Source organism: Hylobates moloch, unplaced genomic scaffold (genome assembly GCF_009828535.3).
Source record: "Hylobates moloch isolate HMO894 unplaced genomic scaffold, HMol_V3 SCAFFOLD_14, whole genome shotgun sequence".
In the NCBI taxonomy this organism is placed as follows: Eukaryota; Metazoa; Chordata; class Mammalia; order Primates; family Hylobatidae; genus Hylobates; species Hylobates moloch.
The window spans coordinates 86,139,384-86,157,140 of record NW_026652289.1 but is presented as its reverse complement, the minus strand read 5'-3'; the positions used below and the strand labels follow the sequence as shown (position 1 = coordinate 86,157,140).

The 17,757-nt window shown below is 37.1% G+C and overlaps 1 protein-coding gene and 1 long non-coding RNA gene across 19 annotated transcripts in view; one reads left to right on the top strand and one right to left on the bottom strand.

Annotated features, from left to right (window-relative positions):
* The window catches only part of LOC131380643 (uncharacterized), a 139,108-nt gene that overhangs the window by 9,448 nt on the left and 111,903 nt on the right, over window positions 1-17,757 (bottom strand). The window contains exon 11 of one of the 9 annotated variants that reach the window (XR_009209898.1): window positions 2,579-2,629. The exons of the other annotated variants lie outside the window; for them this stretch is intronic. This is a non-coding gene — a long non-coding RNA (uncharacterized LOC131380643). The remainder of the gene's footprint in view (window positions 1-2,578; window positions 2,630-17,757) is intronic. 9 annotated transcript variants of the gene reach the window in all.
* Window positions 1-17,757, top strand: part of UBE3A (ubiquitin protein ligase E3A) — a 101,600-nt gene that overhangs the window by 29,195 nt on the left and 54,648 nt on the right. For 4 of the 10 annotated variants that reach the window (XM_032175114.2, XM_058428071.1, XM_058428070.1 and 1 more), the window contains 2 exons: window positions 465-584; window positions 4,169-4,210. In XM_032175114.2, the coding sequence (XP_032031005.1) occupies window positions 565-584; window positions 4,169-4,210 (62 nt within the window). In that variant the 5' untranslated portion in view covers window positions 465-564. Of the gene's footprint in view, window positions 1-464; window positions 585-986; window positions 1,775-2,404; window positions 2,601-4,168; window positions 4,211-17,757 lie in introns of all 10 variants that reach the window. The other 6 variants (XM_058428073.1, XM_032175123.2, XM_058428072.1 and 3 more) reach the window with 6 other exon arrangements.

Here is a 17,757-nt window from a genome sequence, read left to right as displayed (position 1 = left end):
AGCAAAACTAAGCCAAAACAAACAAACAAAATCTATCACTTGATAGGAAGTCAGTATATCTGGGTTTTAGTCCGTCCTTCAACACTAGTTCCAAAATCTTGGGCAAGTCAGTTAATCACTCGGAGGCTGCTTAATTTTTTTTTTTTTTAATTCTTAGTATATTATCTGTCTTGATTAGATAAAGCCAAAGTTGTTATAAGACTCAAGGTACTATTGACCAAAATGCTTCATAAAGTATAACATTACATAAAAGTACAAGGAATTATTATATTTTCTCAAATGAAGAGATCATTTAAGAAAAACAAAATGCTGGAAAATAGTCCTTAAAAACTTTTCTATAATAATTACTCTTCTGATTAATTTTACATTGACACCTAATTTGAAGCTTTTAGGATTATTTTTTGAACAATGAATTGGGTTTATATATTAAAGTGTTCTAACCAAAGGTTTGTTTAATTTATTAGAGTTATTAAGCCTACGCTCAGATCAAGGTAGCAGCTAGACTGGTGTGACAACCTGTTTTTAATCAGTGACTCAAAGCTGTGATCACCCTGATGTCACCGAATGGCCACAGCTTGTAAAAGGTAATTTTGAATTATTTTACAGCCTTTAAAAGGCTGTCATTGTAAAGTGAAATACATACTGTAAAAATGAAGACAATGTATAGTTGGCAGGAATACTGCTAAGAATAGTGGGCCTGAGAGTTGACCTACCTCATTTAATCTCCTTAAAATATTTTAGTGTCTTTTTTTCTTATTAAAAATATCGGTAGCCACTATCAAAGACCTATCTGTATGGGTAAACAGGAAAGTATTTCTCAAAAAACTTCAGGGTTTTAAACATTTTACTATAAACATTATAGAAAACATGAAAAATTTCTTAATATGCATTTTAAAGTATGCCTTTTATGTGGTGAACGTTTTAACTAAACATTTCTCTAGAAGTTTTTATAACATTAATAAAACTAGTATACTTTTCTCTCCTAGAGAGTTACAGTGGAGGTAAAAGGAGTGGCTTGCAGGATGGAGAAGCTGCACCAGTGTTATTGGAAGTGAGCCACCATTTGAATTTGCTAGCTCATGCTGCAGTATTCAGATTAGTGGGCGTTTTGTGATCATATTTTCTGCGATTCAAATCAAGACCTAAAATTGATTCTCATTCTAAGATTTACATTTTATTATCTAATGTTATTTGGTTATTGTTTCAGTTTTAAAATTTCTTTTCTGACTTATTATTCTGGCACACTTTAGGATAACCTAAGTCAATAGTTTAATACAAAAATTTCCCTTTAGTTATATGTTTTGAATTAGGTTATATGTTCTGCATTTACAAGCACATACAGGATTCTTACTTCCAGCAACTTGGCAGTAAAAGAATAAGTAGACTCTTTAGGAGCCAAAGTCAAGCTTGGGAACTGTTGCTAGGTGGTATATATTTCATAGTTTATCTTTCTTTGTTTCCAAGGCAAGGTCTCACTCCATCGCCCAGGCTGGAGTGCAGTGGCATGGTCACAGTTCACTGCAGCTTTGACCTTCTGGGCTCAAGCGACCCTCCAACTTCAGCCTCCCAAGTTGCTGGGACTAAAGGCACCCACTACCACACCCGGCTAAGAGACGAGGTTTCATCATGTTGCCCAGGCTGACCTTGAACTCCTGAGCTCACGTGATCCTTATGCCTTGACCTCCCAAAGTGCTGAGATTACAGACATGAACTACCACACCTGGCATATTTCCAAGTTTTGAGAGTTTGAATTCTAACCTCGGGACTTTTTTTGGTAACTTATTTATAATATTCTAGAAATATACTGTTAATAGGATGAGTAGAAATTTATTCAGACATAAATTATTAATCACTGCAAGAAAAATGTCTGCTAGTTCTGTATATATTCATTTTTCTCTTGATTAAAAAACAATTTCCAATTTGAATAGAACAACTTTGCTATGTTTAATAGACCCAGGACAGATTTATTTTAAGGTAATAATCTTTCAATCCTTCTTCTTCTATACTGGATTGATTTAAATTACTTAGCTTGTCTTATCAATGGTTTTTAATAGCCTACTTTAATATATGTAAAAACTAGTAATATGTTACAGTTTGGTGACAAATATTTTGATGCCAAAGTTCACATATTCTCTTGCTTAGGGAACAGAAATTGGGAAGATAGATGTAGTTATCATTTGATAATGTATTTAAACTCTATCCCATTTCAGGATCTCAAAACTTTGTAACAGTTACATATTGTACTTCTAAGACTTAGATTTGTTTTCCTTCTTGTGTCTTAACCTTTTTGCAGTAATATTTTTATTTTCCTATCATCGTGTCCCTTTCTTCTCTTTCCCTGTTAATTTTGAAAGTTTTGCTGCCTACGTGTTTGAAAACTTCTAATCTGCCTCTCTTCCCTCAGTGCCAGCAGGTTTATTTTTTGTTTTGCAAGCCAGCTCTGCCTCCTTACAGTATGACATCTGATGCTGGAGGGTCGCACTTTCAAAAATGAGTCAGCTGGTACATGGGGTTATCATCAATTTTTAGCTCTTCTGTCTGGGCGATACAAGTTTGGAAGCAATCTTGGGGTACTTACCCACAAGGCTGGTGGAGACCAGGTGTGTCACATAGGTGATTTGCTTGCTCCCTGGGGGAGAGGGTGGAGTGAAATTTTTGCATTTGTGTCACAGCCAAGTCACTGCCACCTCCAGCATGCCCCAGTTTTTAGTTCTTATGTAATTTTGTGCAAAATTGAAAATTTAAATACATTGCAAAGAAGATCTAAAATATTTGAGCTGCTGGAGTCTTTTTTTCTTTTTTTTTTTCTTTTCCATTCTTGTCCTTGGAATCTGTGGAATCTGAATGAATTGCAGTGAGGGTAATTTTGAGAGTCTGATAAAGAAGTGAGGGTTTTTTTTTTTTTTAAGCTAAGAAATTTAGAAAACAGGTTTGTGCGCGCGTGTGTGCACGTGTGTGTGTGTGTGTGTGTGTGTGTGTGTGTGTGAGACTCTGATTTTCAGATTCCTGTTAGAGTTGCTTAAAGTTGGAAGCCTAAAGTCAATGAGAAGTTCACAAGTCAGGACTTTGTAATACCAATTTGAAAATTTAGCTTTTGACCTCAAAAAACATTTTTTATCTAGTTTGGGAATTTCTAAGTGTTAGAAATCAATGTTATATTGACTCATATCATTCATTGTTGCTGATGCTGTTTATGAAAGTGAATAGGGAAATACTGATTCATGTCTCGCGAAATGAAAATGAAAGGCTTTTTAGTGACTTTGAATTTTAAATATTTCTACATAAGAGAGCAGTAGTATATTTAGAAATAACAAAGTAACTGGCAACTGTTTAAAACTGAAGTTAATTCACAGCTATCCAGTGCAAAACTGCACCTCAGGTGATACACTTTTGACAGGTAATACATACAGTAAATGTATTTTTAGGAAAACAATTTCATTGTTGAACCAAGATAATCATCATTAGAATGTTGTATCTGATTTAAGTGTCTTCAAACTTAGCAAGGTATTAGATTTCAGTTTGAATTATCTGGAGTAGTGGTAGCGGTTGGCACATTTGTTCTTAAAGGGCCAGAAAATAAATATTTTAGGCTTTGTGGGCCGTGTGGTTTCTGCCACGAGTCCTCAGCTCTGTTCTTTTAGTGTGAAAGCAGCCATAGGTGATACCTAAATGCATGAGTATGGCTGCATCCCAATAAACCTTCATTTACAAAACTACATGGCTGGCCTAAGCTTTAGCCTGCCTAGGGAGTAGTTTACAGAGCCACTAATCTAAAGTTTAATACTGTGAGTGAATACCAGTGAGTACCTATGTTAATGTGGATAACCAATACTTGGCTATAGGAAGTTTTTTAGCTCTGTGTTTTATTACACATATTTGACTTTGTGAATAGTTATGGCTTATAATGGCTTGTCTGTTGGTATCTATGTGTAGCGTTTACAATTTCCTTTAAAAAACATGCATTGAGTTTTTTAAGTCCAACCCTTAAAATAAATGTATGGCCACCTGATCTGACCACTTTCTTTCATGTTGACATATTTAATTTTAAAACTGTTTTATTTAGTGCTTAAATCTTGTTTACAAATTTGTCTTCCTAAGTAATATGTCTACCTTTTTTTTTTTGGAATATGGAATATTTTGCTAACTGTTTCTCAATTGCATTTTACAGATCAGGAGAACCTCAGTCTGACGACATTGAAGCTAGCCGAATGTAAGTGTAACTTGGTTGAGACTGTGGTTCTTATTTTGAGTTGCCCTAGACTGCTTTAAATTATGTCACATTATTTGGAAATAATTTCTGGTTAAAAGAAAGGAATCATTTAGCAGTAAATTGGGAGATAGGAACATACCTACTTTTTTTCCTATCAGGTAACTCTAAACCTCGGTAACAGTTTACTAGATTTCTATTGCTAGATGGATAATTGCACATGCCTGAATTCTTAGTCTTTTTGCTTCCCTGGTAGCAGTTGTAGGGAAACAGGGAGATTGAGGAAAGAGTTGAGTTTAACAATCTCAACGCCTACCATATTTAAGGCATCAGGTACTATGTTATAGATACAGAGATGTGCAATAATTAGTCTTCACCCCACAGAAATGTATATTATACTCAGAGTGAAAGATGCAGAAGCAAATAATTTCAGTCACTGAGGTAGAATAGTATCCAAAATACAATAGTAACATAAAGGAGTACTGGAGTAACCAGGTATGCAATAGGAATCTAGTATAGATGGCAGGGAAGTACGAGTAGCCAGGAAATGCTAAGTTCAGTCTTGAAATGTGACTGGGATCAGGCAGCTAGAAGAATGACTGGCTTATTCTAGGCAGAAGTATGAGCCAAAGTTAGAAGCAGCATAGGGAGTAGGGGACAATAGGCAGTTGAGGACTTCTAGATCATAAACTAGCTGAGAGGTAGGAAAATGAAGAAGATAAGATGTGATAGAAGGTATTTGGGAGTCAGCAAAGAATTTGCTCAGTAGGTAGATAGTAAGTTTGTCAAACGTGTATTTTTAATAACCTTGCAATAGAGAAAGGATTGAAGAGAAACGTGTGGTGGTAAGGTAGTTCAGTCAATGAGAGCCTTGACAATGACAGTGATATAATAGGAATTCAAAATAAATTTTTCTGGATTTAAGACAAATATTTAGAACGTGAAGTAAGTAAGACTTTAGTGATTTATTGTGAAGACTAAAGATGTTTCAGATAATAGAGGTAGTAATTATCAAAGCAAAGTTTTTCGAGGTAGTAAGGGTTGGAATGAAAAATACAGGTGTATCTCTCATACAGGTAATATAAAAAAAAGAAAAATGCAGATATAGTGATTGACCTTGAATAAGAGGAAAGATGCCCATCTAATGAAATTAGAACAAGGAAGTAAAGATGGATTTGTGATATTAATTGTAATTGTAGGTGAGGATGGAAAAATCAAGATTTTCGTACTGAAAATATTGGAACCTTATTTAAATGCTGGTATATATTGTGAATCTGCAAGAAACGACTATAAAATGTATTTCTCAAATTGATGTGACCCAACCGTGTGACTTGTCTTTTAAGTTTTAAAAAATTGTAAGATACACATAATGTAAAATTTTCCATTTCACCATTTTTAAGTATTTGGCTCAATGGTATTAAGTATATTAATATTGTTGCACAGTCACCATCAGAACTCTCTGTTTTGCAGAACTGAAACTCTGTACCCATTAAACAATAATTCCTCATTTCCTTGTCTTCACAGCCTCTGACAACCATTATTCTACTTTGTGTCTAACTTTGACTGCTCTAAGTACCCCCTATAAGTGCAGTCATACAGTTTTTGCCCTTTTATGATTGGCTTATTTTACTTTGCAGTGTCCTCAAGTTTCATCCATCTACATTTAGCATGTTTCAAAATTTGCATCCTTGTTCAGGCTGAATAATGTTTTATTGTATGTATATACCACATTTTGCTTATCCGTTTACCTGTTGATGAGCACTCAGGTTGCTTCCATGTTGTAGCTATTACAGACAATGTTGCTATGAACAGGAGTGTACAGATATCTTTTTGAGACCCTACTTTGAATTGTTTTCCCAGAAGTGGAATTGTTGCATCATATGGTAATTTTATTTTTAAAATTTTGAGAAACTGCCATACTCTTTTCCAGAGCGACTATACCTATTTGCATTTCTACCACTAGTGCACAAGGGGTCCAGTTTCTCTACATCCTTGCCATCACATACTGTGTGAGTGTGTGTGTGTGTACTTTAATAGTAGTCATTGTAGTGGATATAAGATAGTATCTTACTGTAGGTTAGTGACCACGAAACTTTTTATGGAACATTTTTTAATAATATTTTGTGGAATACAAGGTTTGTTTAGAGGTTTTGAGAAGACTGAAAACTTAGGAAGCTACTGAGGGGAATGGGTGAAGAAGTGGATCAGAAGTTGAGAGTCTTGACTGGCTGGCTACCTGAAATCAGAAACCATATCAGACTAGGAGAATCTCATTCCACTGAGTGACTAGTTAAGATTAAAGACCTTATCGCACTTGAAATTTAAAGACTTTTCTCCAATAGCCAGAAGATTATGCATGGTATTTTAGGATTGGATATTAGCAGAGCTGATGGAACAGAATCACTAGTGACATGTGCATAAGATGTTAACATTGGAGTATTTGAATTTATATGCTGTTGATGATGGCCATGATTGGAAAGGTTGGGATGCCAGACCAAAGTGTTGAGTTGTTTTAAGAAAAGCCTGAGGTCTAGATAACAGCAAGATGGCAGACTGGCACTTTGCAGCACTCATCTCATTGTAGAACCATCAATTTGAACAACTATCTACACACAAAAATATAAGAGCTAAGAAACCAGATGAGAGATTACCTGAATGTGGCACACAAATACGAAAAGACACATTGAAAAGGGTAAGAGGGACAGTTTTACATTACTTGCATCACACCTTCCTTAATCCCTGAGAGCCCAGCATGGAGAGAGATACTGTCCACCTGGGGGAAGGAGGGGAAGTGTACACCATACTTAGACCCTAACATTGAGCTCGCCCCAGTAAAACTCAATGCTAGGCGGGCCCCCATGGCCCCAAACTTCAGGCCAATACCCACAAACCAAGCCTACAGGCCCACCCCAGCACCAGGCTGGATCCCACAGCCCTAGGCTCCAAGCCTGTCTAGTGCTAGGGTGGTCCCTGCAGCGCTGCCCTCTAGATCGGCCCCTGTGGCCTCACATCCCTGCACAACAAGGATCCAAACCCAGTACTTGGCCAGCCCCTTGTGATCCAAATTCTAGGCCAGCACCCACCTACCTCGCCTTCACACTAGTCCTTGCAGACCCAAGGTTCAGGCTTACTCTAGTAGACCCGGATGCCAGACCAGCAGCACCTGCGTACCAAGGCTCCAGGACCTACCCTGCTGACCCAGACTCCAGGCCAGCCCCTGTGGACTCAGGCTGCATAATCTCTGGACAGGCTGACTGGTGAAGGGCTTTCCCCAATAAAGTCACTCTGCAAAGACTGGAACAAGTCTCAGCTTCTTCAAATGTGCAGGTGCCAACACATGACTACAAGGATCAAGAACAGTCAGGGAAACGTGACACCAGTCAAAGGAGCACAATAAGGCACCTGAACCAACCATAAAGAAATGGAGATATATGAACTGCCTGACAAAGAATTCAAAGTAATTGTTTAAGGAAACTCAATGAATTTCAAGAAAATGCAGATAAACAATTCAACAAAATCAGGAAAACAACAATCAAAATAAGAAATTTCAAGATTGAAATTTTTTAACAAATTCTGAAGCTGAAAATGCAATAAATGGAATGAAAAATGCAAAAGAGCATTAAAAGCAGAATTGAGCAAGCGGGCAAAAGAATCTGAACTCAAAAGACAGGTTATTTGGCTAGACTAAGGAAAAAAGAGATGACTCAAGATAAAAAAAAATTAGGAGTTGTGGTGTTTTTTGATGATAAAAGCAACAAGTCTTTAGCTAGACTAAGAAAAAAAGAGATGACTCAGGTTAAATCAGAAATGAAAGAGGACATTGCAGCTGATACCAGAGAAGTACAAGAAATAAAAGGATCATAAGAAACTGAACAATTATATGCCAACAAATTGATTACCATAGAAGAAATGGATAAATTCCTAGACACATGCAACTCGCCCAAGCTTAATCATGAAATTAAAAACGTGAACAGTCCAGTGACAAGGATTGTATCAGTTGTAAAAATATCTCCCACCAAAGGAAGCCCAAGACTTGGTGACTTTACTGCTGAATTCTAGCAGACATTTAAAGAAGAACTAGTACAAATTGTTCTCATAATTTTATGAGAAATTTAAGAAGAGGGGATACTTTCAAACTCATTTTGGGAGATGAGCATTACCTAGATACCAAAGCCAGACAAGAACTCTCCAGGAAAAGAAAATTACAGACCCGTATTCTTAATTTAGATGCAGAAATTCTGAAGAAAATAATAACTAAATTCAACAGTGTATTACAAGGATCATTTACTGTGATCATATGGGTTTACCTCAAGGGTACAAGGATTATCCAACAGACCTGAATCCATAAAATGTGATACCACATTAGGAGAACAAAGACCAAAACCATATGATCATTTCAATAGATAATTGAGATAATTGAGAAAAAGCATTTGACAGAATTCAGCATTCTCTTGTACTAAAAACTCTCACAAATTAAGTATAGAAGGAATGTACCTCTATAAAATAAAGGCCATATTGACAAACCCACTGCTAGCATTATACTGAATGTTGAAAAGTTGAAAGCTTTTCTTTTGAGATTAGGAAGAAAACGAGAATGCCCACTCTTGCCATTTCTATTCAGCACAGTACTGGAAGTCCTTGCAAGAGCAATTAGGCAAGAGAAAGAAAAGGCATCCCAGTAGGAAAGGAAGCCATTGTTGTCCCTGTTTGAAGATGACATGATCTTGTATATAGAAAACCCTAAATTAGAGTCCACCAGAGAACCGTTAGAGCTGATAAACAAATTCAGTAAAGTTGTAAGATACAAAATCAAGGTACAAAAATCAGTAGAATTTCTGTACATTAATGACAAATTATCTAAAAGAAGAATGAAGAAGACAATTCCATTTATAATAGGTACCAAAAACAAAACATGCAGTGGCTCCCAGTATCGGTGGTTCTGCATTTGCAAATTGAACCGACATTTGGATGAACATATTTGAGAAAAAAAAATACAACAATAAAAATACTGTTTTCTTATACAATAAGGAAACTACAGTATAGCAACTATTTACATAGCATTTATGTTGTATTAGGTACTAAGTAATGATTTAAAGTATACAAGAGGATGTGTGTAGGTTGTATGCAAATACTATACCATTTTATATAATAGACTTGAGCATCCATGGATTTTGGTATCTACGGGAGATCCTGGAACCAATATCCTGCAGATACCGAGGGATGATTGTACTTAGAAATAACTGTAACCAAAGAGTTGAAAACTATGTAACATTGATTAAAGAAATTGAAGAAGATACAAATAAATGGGAAGTTATCTTGTGTTTATGGATTGGAAGAATTAATATTGTAAAATGTTTTTATTATCCAAAGGAATCTGCAGTTTTAATGCAATCCTTATCAAAATTCCAATGTTAAATTTTACAGAACTAGAAAACAGTGCTAAAATTTATATGGAACCACATAAGATCCTAAATAGCCAAAGCTGTCATGAGTGAAAAGAACAAAGCAGGAGACATCACACTATCTGATTTCAAAATATAGTTCAAAGCTACAGTAATTATAACAGCATGATAGTCACATAGAAGTAGACACAGTTGCTCACAAGTGTATTCCAGCACTCTGGGACACTGAGGCAGAAGGATTACTTGAAACCAGGAGTTCGAGAGCAGCCTAGGCAACATAGTGAGACCCTGTCTCTAAAATTTAAAAAAAATAATTTTAAAGCCACGCACGGTGCTGTGTATCTGTAGTCCTAGCTACCCGAGAGACTGAAGGAGGAGGATTGCTTGAGCTCAGGAGCTTAAGGTTGTGTGAACTGTGATTGCATCACTGCACTCCAGCCTGGATGACAGAGTGAGACCCTGTCTTTTAAAAACAAAACAAAAGAAACAAAAAAACAGGACACATCGACGCACAGAACAGAATGGAGAGCACAGAAATAAATTTGTGTACTGTCAATTGCTTTTGGACAGGGTGCAAAGAACACAGCGGGGAGAGAGAAGTCTGTTCAATATGAGGTGGTGTTGGGAAAATGGAATATCTACATGCAGGAGAATGAAATCAGACCTGTATCTCACATCATATACCAAATTCAAGTTAAAATGGATTAAGGCCTTAAACATAAGACCTGAAACTGTAGAACTACCAGAATAAAGTATAGAAGAAATGTACATGACATTGGTTTGGACAGTGATTTTTTTTGGATATGACCCCAAAGCACAGGCAAAAAAAAATAAAAATTGATGCATGAGATCACATCAAACTAAAAAGCTTCTGCATGGCAAAAAGAAAAAATCTACAGAATGAAAAAACTCACAGAATGGAAGATAGTATTTCCAAACCATATATCTGGTAAGGGGTTAATATGCAAAATATATAAGGAACTCAGACATCTCAATAGTAAGAAAGCACCTCAGTTAAGAAATGGGCAAAGGACTTGAATAGACATTTCTCAAAATAAGACATACAAATGGCCATTAGAATGGCTGTTAAAGTATGATGAGGATTTGCAGATGAGGTATCTTGCACATGGTAGGAATAAGTACAGCATTTATGGAAAATAGCATGAAGTTTGCTCAGAAATTAAAAAATAGAACCACCATATGATTCAGCAGTCACACTTGGATATATATGTGTGTGTGTGTGTGTGTGTGTGTGTATATATATGAATGAAATCAGTGTGCTGAAGAGATCTGTACTCCCATGTTCCTTTCAGTATTATTTGCAATACCCATGATACAGCATCAGCCTAAGTGTTCATGGATAAAGAAAATGTGGTATGTATACACAGTGGAATACACTTCAGCCATAAAAAGGAGGAAATGCTGTCATTTGTGACAGCAGGGATGAACCTGGAGGGCATTGTTGAAAGTAAACCAGCCACAGAAAGGCAAATACTACATCTCTCTTAAATGTGGAATCTTAACTCAGAGATGTAAAATAGTGGTTACCAGGGGCTGGGGGTGGGTGGACTGGGTTGCAGAGATGTTGGTCAGAGGACACAAAATTTCAGTTAAGAGGAATTTGTTCAAGGTATCTATTGTACAACATGGAAACTAGTTAATAACAGTGTATTCTTGGAAATTACTAAGAGTAGATTTTAAATGTTCTACCATAAAATATAAGTATGTGAGGTATTGCATGTATTAATTAGCTTGATCTAGCCATTCCACAATGTATACATATTTTGGAACATCATGTGAATACAATAAATATGTATGCTTTTTTTTTTTTTTTTGAGACTGAGTCTTGCTTTGTCACCCAGGCTGGAGTGCAGTAGCACGATCTTGGCCACTGCATCCTCTGCCTCCTGGGTTCCAATGATTCTCCTGCCTCAGCCTCTCAAATATGTATCATTTTTATTTGTCACCAAACCTGGTGTCTTGACAGGTGAAAGGAGATATGAGTATGAGTGAAACTCTTATAAAGATAGCCGAGATGATCATTGTCAGAGGTTTTAATATGTCTAACAAAGACAAGGGAGTGATTTGCTGAAATGAGGAGGTGAAGATGTCTCAAATTTAGAAAGGCAAATATTTTGGGGGCCTAGAGTATTGGGATAGAACCATGTACAGGGACATTGAAGTCACTTTGCTGATGATGTAACTGGGGGCAAAGTGAAGGCTTAAATATGTGGGTTTAATTGACCAGAACAGAGAGGGAAAGAGAAGGCATTCAGTTAGATAACATGAGTTTCAAATTACAAGCTGTTTTGTTGTTGTTTTTAATACAGGGAATTTTGTCTTTTATTTTTAATACAGGGAATTAGAAGAATAATGGTGGACTTAGGGATTTTAGGAGTCGCATAAAAGGGTTGCATGATAGGCAGTGCCTTTGGGGAAGAGCCAGGCTTTCATGAAAGCTAAGAAGTTGAGAGGCCATTATGTAAAGTAGTTGAAGATGGGGGATAGCCTATGGGTCTTCAGAAAGCCTCTGGGTTTCTAGACATCTTTCTGGAAGAGGTTAGGAGGATGAGTCAAGTTTAGAATGGAAGAGGATAGATGAAGCTTGCATTTGGTAGTAAAAACCAAGGATGCATGTGTGAGGCATGATTATTTGTCACAAGTTTCCAGGTGACACTCTGGCATTCAGTCCTTGTTGAATTAAGCAAGCTTTCTTACTGTTTTACTTGGCTGTGTTAAAGTAGAGTAACAGGAAATTAGACTTCCCATAATGTCTCAATAGAGCTGTTTCAGTTTCTAGCCATAATTGGTATGGGAATATAGCTCTAAACCTTCAAGGCTGCTACCATTTCTCACATTCCTATATCTAGAAACTATAGCCAGGCAGCACTTTCAGTGAGGTGAGTAGGTCCAGGTTTGTTCAATTACTTTTGTACCAACCTAATACCTTAATAGTGTTTGTCCTAATTTACAAAATAGGTAATGAAGGATTCTTGGTTTTACCTCAGAACTAACTGTCCATTAATGGCAACATCCCACATTTGTTGAAGCATGATTTTTTTGTTTGTACTTTGACATGCATTTGATATTTTAACTAAGTAACGCCTTGAATGCATCTTAAATAATAATTCATATACAGTTAACACTCCTGTTTGTTTTTAGGAATTCTTAGTGTTGCCAATTTCCTAGGATGTAGAAGAGCATAGTAAAAAAAAAATTATTAATACTCCTAAGCAAACGTTTTTAACAACTGGATACCATTTTGTAGTTAAGCCTAGAAACAGAACTAATGCAATAACCCAGATCTTTTCATTTATTTGTATGTTTATTTTACCTGGATTTACTTTAGTTTTTTTGTTTTGTTTGCTTGTTGTTTGAGACAGTGTCTTGCTCTGTCACAAATGACACAGCTGGAGTGCAGTGGTGTGATCAGAGCTCACTACAACTTTGAATTCTTGGGCTCTAGTGATCCTCATGCCTCAGCCTCCTGAGTAGCTGGGACTACAGGCACATGCCACCATGCCAGGCTAAAACAGTATTTTTTTTTTTTTTTTTTTTTGTAGAGACAGGGTCTCACTGTGTTGCCCAGGCTGGTCTTGAATTCTTGGCCCCAAAGTAATCCTTCTGCCTTGGCCTCACAAAGTGCTGGGACTACAGACATGAGCCACCGTGCCTGGCCATGGATTTTGTTTAAATTTATAAATACCATGTTGTAGCATCTCTTTGTATGTATTAATTTAGACACCTTAATTTTCTTAATGATTTCATATCAGTTTCTCAGTAACTTCAGATTTTTTTTTTTTTTTTTTTGAGATGGAGTCTTGCTCTGTCGCCCAGGCTGGAGTGCAGTGGCGCGATTTGGCTCACTGCAACCTCTGCCTCCCGGGTTGAAGCAATTCTCCTGCCTCAGCCTCCCGAGTAGCTGAGATTACAGGCATGTGCCACCATGCCTGGCTAATTTTGTATTTTTAGTAGAGACAGAGTTTCACCATATTGGCCAGGCTGGTCTTGAACTCCTGACCTCGTGATCTGCCTGCCTCGGCCTTCCAGAGTGCTGGGATTACAGGCGTGAGCCACCGCACCCGACCAGATCAGATTTTGTATGTTTGGTATTTACTCTTTACCTCTAACACTAAGGCTGTGTTTCCAGATGTATAACTATAAATGGAGCAGGGATAAATACAGCAAGTGATTTATGGTGCAGTAAAGCAAGTTAGTTGTTTTTTTTGTTTGTTTTTTTGTTTTTTTTTGAGACGGAGTCTCGCTCTTTTGCCCAGGCGGGACTGCAGTGGCGCTATCTTGGCTCACTGCAAGCTCCGCCTCCTGGGTTCACGCCATTCTCCTGCCTCAGCCTCCCGAGTAGCTGGGACTACAGGCGCCCGCCACCACGCCCAGCTAAATATTTTTGTACTTTTAGTAGAGACGGGGTTTCACAGTGTTAGCCATGACGGTCTTGATCTCCTGACCTCGTGATCCACCCGCCTCGGCCTCCCAAAGTGCTGGGATTACAGGCGTGAGCCACCGCGCCTGGCCCAGCAAGTTAGTTTTAATAAATGCTCAGTTTACTGTAAATGTCAGAAATGCCCCAGGACTCTCTCCTGGGGACGTTTTTATTCTCTCTCTAGGTTAGAGCTTTTAATCTACACTTTGACAACTCTCCTATTTCCATCGTCACCTCTTGCCCTCTGAACTGTAGACTGATTTATCCAACAGTTAAGTCTGATTCTCAAACTTCACATGTCCTAAGTGGAGCTCCTGATTTTCATCATCCCAAACCTGTCTCTCATAATATTTTGCCATATCAGTCAATAACAGCTCTTTTTCCCTCCTGTGCAGCCAAACGCCTTGGAAACATCTTTTAATTTCTCTATGTCACATACTCAAATTATTGGTAAATCTTGTTCGCTACACCTTCAAAATACCCATAATTCATGGTTTTTTTTAACCATTATACTTCTGTTTACCCTGTTTAAAGGCATCATCTTTTGGCAAAAGAAAGAAATTGTTTCCCAGGAGTCTTGTGCTTTACAGTATATTCTCTAGTAGCAGCCAGAATGATCTTTTTAAAATCTGAGTTAAACCATGTTATTTATTATGCTCAGAACTTTTCAGAGGCTTCCCATCTTAAAAGTAAAATCTGGAGATTTACATGGCCCTGTATGAACTGGCTTCCTTTCACTTCTGTGATTTCTCTACCTCACTCGCTCATCTCTGTCTAAAGTGGCCGTATCTTTGTCATCTTAAGGTTTGTAACTATTGTCTGTGACCCTGTGACCCTTCTCTGTGATAATCCATGTGGCTTCCTTCCTCATTTGATTCAGAGAGAGCTCTCTGCTCAAATGATGCTTTTCCTGACCAGCTGCATCAAAGAATGATTATGTTCTTCTGCATTCCCCTTACCTTGCTGCATTTTTCTTCATGGGATTTAATGTCATTTGACTTCTTGCATATTGATTTCTTTGTTGTTTTGCTTCTATACCACTAGAATGGAAGCCTAATGACAGTGCTTGGCATACAGTAGGTAGTCAGTAACTACTTCCTACATGAAAGAATGAAGCTAGTAAATTTATGCAAAATGTTTGTTTCTGCCTTTCTGATTATCTTGCAGAGATGTAGGAGAATTTTTTAGGATCAGTTTATGTATATATATAAACTGGTAAGTATGTACACAGCCTGTAGGATGTGGGTAATAACACCTATCATCTTTTTGAGCATTTACCATGTAGCAAGTCACTGTGCTCCATAATCCACATGCATTATCTTGAATTTGATAGGAGAGCTGAGCCTTTTAATCAGAGTAGACCATAGAAATATAGCTTGGATGCTTTTATTTCCTATATGACTTCTAACTTCAGTGTGCTTACACATCTATAAGCATTTATGGGTCAAGTAACATCTTGAAATATTTTCTGAAGTAAAAGAAATCTCTTTAATCAAATAAGTGGTTCTCCTATAGGTTCTCATATCATATTCTTTGTCTCCAGATTGAGAAGGTCCTTTTGTATGCTTCCAATATACTCGAAACCAGGAGGTATTCTGACATCTATTTCCCTTCAAGGTCAGATAATTAGAGAAAGGTAGGTTTAATTGTCACTGTTATCTAGACAGTATCAGAAGAGAAATTGAAAAATCTCTATTGAGACTCTATAATTTGCTAGGTTCTGAGGATACAACAGTAAATAAGTTATTAGGTCATATGCCTCAGCTTCCCATTTAATTGATAGGCAGTTATAATAACATATAATAGTGAGAATAGGTACTGGTTGCTGTGAGACTACAGAGGAAGAATACCTAATTATCTTAAAAGTGATATATAAGCTGAAACCTGGAGGATGCTTGGGAATAACTAAGAATCATAGTGTTCTAGGCAGGAAGAATAACACCTGGAATCAGAGAAGACAGCAGAACAAGTCCACTGAGTAGTAAAAAGTTCCGTATTGCCGTAAGGTAGACTTAGCTGATGGGAGAAGGTGTGAAAAAATGCATTTGGATGTAGAAAGCCAGGACCACGCTAAGGCCCTTTGCTTTCTTCTGACAGACACAGGAGCCCATGAAAGGCATCAGGTGTGGAAGTGACACGAGTCATAGTCTGCCCTGCTTTTTTACCACCTGAAGCATCATATAAACCTATATCTTCTGTTTCAAATGTAAGGAAACATACTTCTAGTTCACATTAGGGGTAGTTGAATGGATGAACTGCTTCTGGCTGAATCTTCTCAAAGTAGAATGAGCAAAACATGGCTATGTTATGACATTAGCTAAGGAAAGATTTTTATAATCATGTGAATTTTGAATTTCTTTATATTTTAATTATTCCAAGAGATTTTTGGAAACATTAATGAGGATAGTTTACCTTTAGTACATAGAACTTCTTGTCAGCTATAAAGGAGGATCAAAGCCAAAAGAGATTAACGAAAATAAAAGGGATGCTATTTCCCCAAATTAGCAGAACTTTTTGATTCACCGAGTTCTTTGTTTTGTAACTACTGTCTGCCTCTTAACATAATTGAGTATTCAGTGACATAATATAAATAAATCACTTACTAAATGCTGATGAACGCTTGTTTTTATTAACATCTCAGCTTGTAGCATATCTTGTTGCCCATACCAGAAACCCTACCCATTATCTCTGGCTCTTCCAGCTTATTTACCTCTTACAAACTACTTACTTTAAATATTTCCTGGGTCAATTTCATCTTTTTTTTTCTTGCTACTACTACATTCTTTGTCTGGACTATTACAGTAGTCATTACCTAACTGGATTGCCTGCCTCCAGTTTTGCCCACTTTGGTTTCAGTTATTGAAAAGGCAAATTTTACCAGTCACTTACCTGCTTAAAACCCTTCAGTGACTCCTCGTGTTTTAGTTCTTATCTAATGGTTTATGAATGTAGTGGGTTACGAATCTTCCGGAAGAGTGCATTTGCACTCCTGAAGTGTGCATGTATTTTTATGAGGAGAAGGTCTTAGCTTTTATTAGATTACTCCTCTTTTGGCTAAAAAAAAGAATTACTTATCATGGCTATTGAGGTCTTCCATGATCTGGCTTCTCCCTGCCTCTCCATTTTCATATTTTTGAAACTTTTCTTGAACTTTAGGCTCTTGAAGTGCTTGGAATTGTCTTATAATATCATGTTTTCAGGCCCCTGTGCGTTTACTCATTTTCCTCTATCTGAAACATTCTTCCCACCCGTAGTGTCATCAGCTCCTAGTCATCTTTTGTGATTCACCTCTCCTAAGTTGCCTCTCTTTTTATTGCTATTCCTCTGTAGTCATCTCTGTGATACTGAAATCATGTGGCTTTCTCTTTCTTTAAACATCGTAATTCCTTGAAGAGCCCATTTTATGTAGCCTGACAAGCAGAATTTATACTGAAGTAGACATTTGGAAGTCATTTAGTTATTGCTTAGTCCTTGAAAGATGAAACTGTCCAAAGGGAAATTTAAAAGGGAAAGTATCTAATAGCTGATCCCTGGAGAATACAAATGTCTCTAGATTTGGAAGGGAAGTCTCTGAAAAACAGCCAGAGAAAAGGGAGGAAACCAAGAAATAGTGTCCTAGACCCAAAAGTCAATAATTTCCAAAAGGTCTATATTTCCTCGGAAGGCCAAGTAAAATAAGTAGTGAAAAGTGATGACCTGTTTAGAGC